The sequence below is a fragment of the Dipteris shenzhenensis genome, unplaced genomic scaffold (genome assembly GCF_047967505.1).
Source record: "Dipteris shenzhenensis isolate YYH24624 ecotype China unplaced genomic scaffold, Dip_SZ_1.0 scaf0540, whole genome shotgun sequence".
Classification (NCBI taxonomy): Eukaryota; Viridiplantae; Streptophyta; class Polypodiopsida; order Gleicheniales; family Dipteridaceae; genus Dipteris; species Dipteris shenzhenensis.
Window position 1 is genome coordinate 6563 of NW_028239846.1, and position 3398 is coordinate 9960.

Genomic DNA, 3398 nt, shown 5'->3' on the forward strand with positions numbered 1-3398 from the left:
AGTATAATGTTAATTGTCTTCGACGGTAACACCAACTGATATACGAACGTTGAGAATTATGAATTTTAATACCAATGATCATATTGACGGCTATACTCACAATAGTAGATAAAAAGAATTACAAAAAGTATTTTCCAAGAGCACCAGCAAATCATATCCCTCAATATTTATAATCATTTAAAAGATAAAAATATTACACACCTCAATCCTAATGTTCCTCAGAATTGTGGAATACTATTTCCATATATGAATGGAGTTCATTGACACAAGAGGCACAGGTGCAGAGAGCACTGCCCCTTAAAAAAGGTGGTTACAAAAAGGTAGAGAGCGTATAACTGCCTGTTGTTCCTGTTTTCCAAGGGCTCTCGAGAAAGCATGTTTCGCTATGCTAGAGCCCTGCCCCTAACGGAGTGCGTGGGACCCTGACACTAAGGGGCAGTGCTAAAAACCATCACAAGAAAAGGAAACATTTTAATGATTCGAATCCTACCCACCCAATTTATTAAAAGAAGAAAAAAAGGAAAGAAAAAAGGAACACACGTGTAGGACCACGTCACAAGCAAACGTGTCAATTGACTATTGTGGCCCTCTTCCTCTTCCTCGTCTTCTATTTTGCGTGGATGGGAAGCACTGTAAACTTCGAATCCTGAGAGTCGAGCTATGGCGCTAGCAAAGGCGAAGAACCTTGTCTCCTCCGACCCTGTCGTCGTCTTCAGGTATGCTTCTCCACGTGTGTATCGATGTGCGGACGTGGGCAGTTCTGCATGTTTCTTTTTTTGAGAGAGAGAGAGAGAGGGAGATGGAGATGTCACCTCAGAATTGGAGAGAGAGAGAGAGAGAGAGAGAGAGAGAGAGAGAGCGCTTTCCCACCTTTTAGTTGCTTCTTGACATCTTAAATTTGCTTTGTTCTTCTGCAGCAAGTCGTATTGTCCTTATTGCAAGCAGGTCAAACAGCTCCTAGCAAGCCTGGGCGTCAAAAGCAAAGTTATCGAGCTCGATGAAGAGAGTAAGTTCCCTCCAATAAGTATCGTGCTGAATTGATGGAGGAATACGGCGTCTGTGTTTATGAAATGGATTTTTACGTCTGTGTCCCGAACTTTCCCTGTGATGTTAGACTAGCGATGGTGCTTAAATGCCCACTTTATGTAGTGCTGTTTGTGCACGCTAGACAATGTCTTAGCCTCTGGCGTTGCATTTCAGCGGTTGCCACTTTGTCGTGCTAGGTTTGGGAATGGGGCACTTCACTTACAATCCAGCAATTACTTCATTGGAAGGACTACCAGGTTTCATTTCCAAAGATTTTCCGATTCCTACACGCAACAGCTCAAAGAAAACAGCTAACCTTGGCATTTGGACTGCGCATTCGCGACTTGTACCTACAAAAAAAAGTTTCACAGTAATTTGACCTGGTTTGTGGATGTAAAAATGGATAGATATTTCAGACAACCAGATACATGTAGCTTACAACGCTTTATTTCAAAACAACCGGACCTAGATTGTTGCATATGTAGAGTGGTATAGGACTTTCAAGGAAGAATCTTAGTTCAATGTGAACTTAAATTTCGTTCTTGAAGTTGAGAGCTACGGAGGCTACACAGATACATGGAGCTTAAAGCTTGACATAATAGGTGGATGGCCAGAGTCTGGCGTGTGCAAGAGGAGAGTTATTACTGTTTAATCTGCAAGCCAAGGTGGAATGTCCTCCATAGGCAATTTAATTCTTTCTAGAAACGGGTACATTTTGTCTTGGTCTTCACTGCCAAAGGCATTCATTTCAGACAATCCCAGCCCACATGGATGTCTAATCAAATTGAGCTTCCACCAATTGAAAATTACTTTTAAAGCGTTTTGTCATACCGAGCATCTGTGTAGAAGGCCACCTTATTGTGCCTTTCATATTCCTACTACGATTAGAGTTGGCCTAATGGTAGGCTTCTGTCACCAATGTTACAATTTTTAAACCTCTTTTTCATCCAAGAATTGTACTGAATTGTTGTGCTGAAGTATTCTCCTTTAAGAATTGTTTTCTTGGGAGTAAAGTGTCACTCACTTGTAATGCCATATCGTCATACCGAGCATCAGCATAGAAGGCGACCTCATCCTGCCTTTCTTATTCCTATTTGATCTCATCGCATCTTTATCACCTTCTGAAGATGGGATGGTTTGTAATATGTTGTGTCTCTTAACCAGCTTGCTTACTTGTTTCTGGAAAGTGGGGTTGACTTAACGCCAGGTTTCAATTTATCTTTAGTATTTGCCAGCCTTGTTTTGGTAGTCATGAAATATCATAGTAAATTGTGTCCTGAAATCGAAGCTGAAATAGTTCTTCTATAAATGAACCTTACCAAGGATCTTGTCGAGAGGAAGTTTACACGAGATGTAATGTGTTGTTTTGTGGCTTATAGGTGATGGATCAGAGATACAGTCTGCTCTGCTAGAGTGGACAGGACAGAGAACTGTTCCCAATGTCTTTATCGGAGGCAAACACATTGGTGGCTGCGATAGTAAGTTCTAATGCGCTTGTTTTTCTCTGTGATCAGGAAAATCCTCTCATTCTGGATGCTTTGCAGCTTATCGCATGTTAATTTTTGATGGCCTCAATGTGTTACACTTGCATTTGTCCTTAGAGGAGAGACTTCGTAGGAGCTTTGTGTTCTCACGCCAAAATGGGCTTGATCTGATTCTTTTGGTATGCTGTTGCTTTACAGGTACAGAGGCAAAGCACAAGGAGGGAAAACTGGTTCCCCTTTTGCAGGCGGCTAGTGCTTTGTGAACTGCAGGCAGCTGAACATTTACTGTTATTATAAGAAGATAATGTCACATATACTGGTGCCGATCAGGCCATTTTCGAAATAAGACTTTTTTATTGATTGAAATGGCTTGAACTTGGGAGTATTTGCATGCTTTTGGGCTCATGCTGCTTTAAAAGTGTTATACATGATGGAGTTTGTTGCTGGCTTGAGTTAATCCTTCATTGACCAACAAACAGTCTTGGAGGATAAGAGGACTCTTGTAATGAAGGTAAGTTTGGCAGTTGCATGTCTAATCCCTGGGAGCATCTGTAGTTGATATGCTTTTGAAGGATTGTGATGTAGTCTGAATCGTTCAGTGTATAACAGGTACGCAGCTTATGTAATATAAGCTCGCATGATAAGTTTATAGAGCGTGTGGGCACTGCCTCTGAGAGGCTAAGTTTGTTGGGAAAGGCAGGGTTGTATGGTAAGGGATGGTAAACTAAGTAATCTGTAAGAAATCACTGTTTTGAATTTGGATTCTGGAGCCAGTGAAGGATTAGACACGTAGAGTATGATCGTGAAGGATTAGACACGTTGAGTATGATCGTGAAGGATTACATGTAGTGTGTGAGCAAGACGTGCCAGTCTATTTTTGGAAAGGTG

At 41.4% G+C, this 3398-nt stretch overlaps 1 protein-coding gene across 1 annotated transcript; it reads left to right on the plus strand.

The window, feature by feature from the left end:
* The first annotated feature begins 581 nt into the window (after positions 1–581).
* LOC147878137 (glutaredoxin-like) lies at positions 582–3139 on the plus strand. The gene is made up of 4 exons (XM_087372395.1): positions 582–716; positions 918–1006; positions 2406–2504; positions 2709–3139. Exons 1-4 carry the CDS (start codon positions 661–663, stop codon positions 2771–2773), a joined length of 309 nt encoding a protein of 102 aa, XP_087228521.1. The 5' UTR covers positions 582–660; the 3' UTR covers positions 2774–3139.
* The last annotated feature ends 259 nt before the right edge of the window (positions 3140–3398 follow it).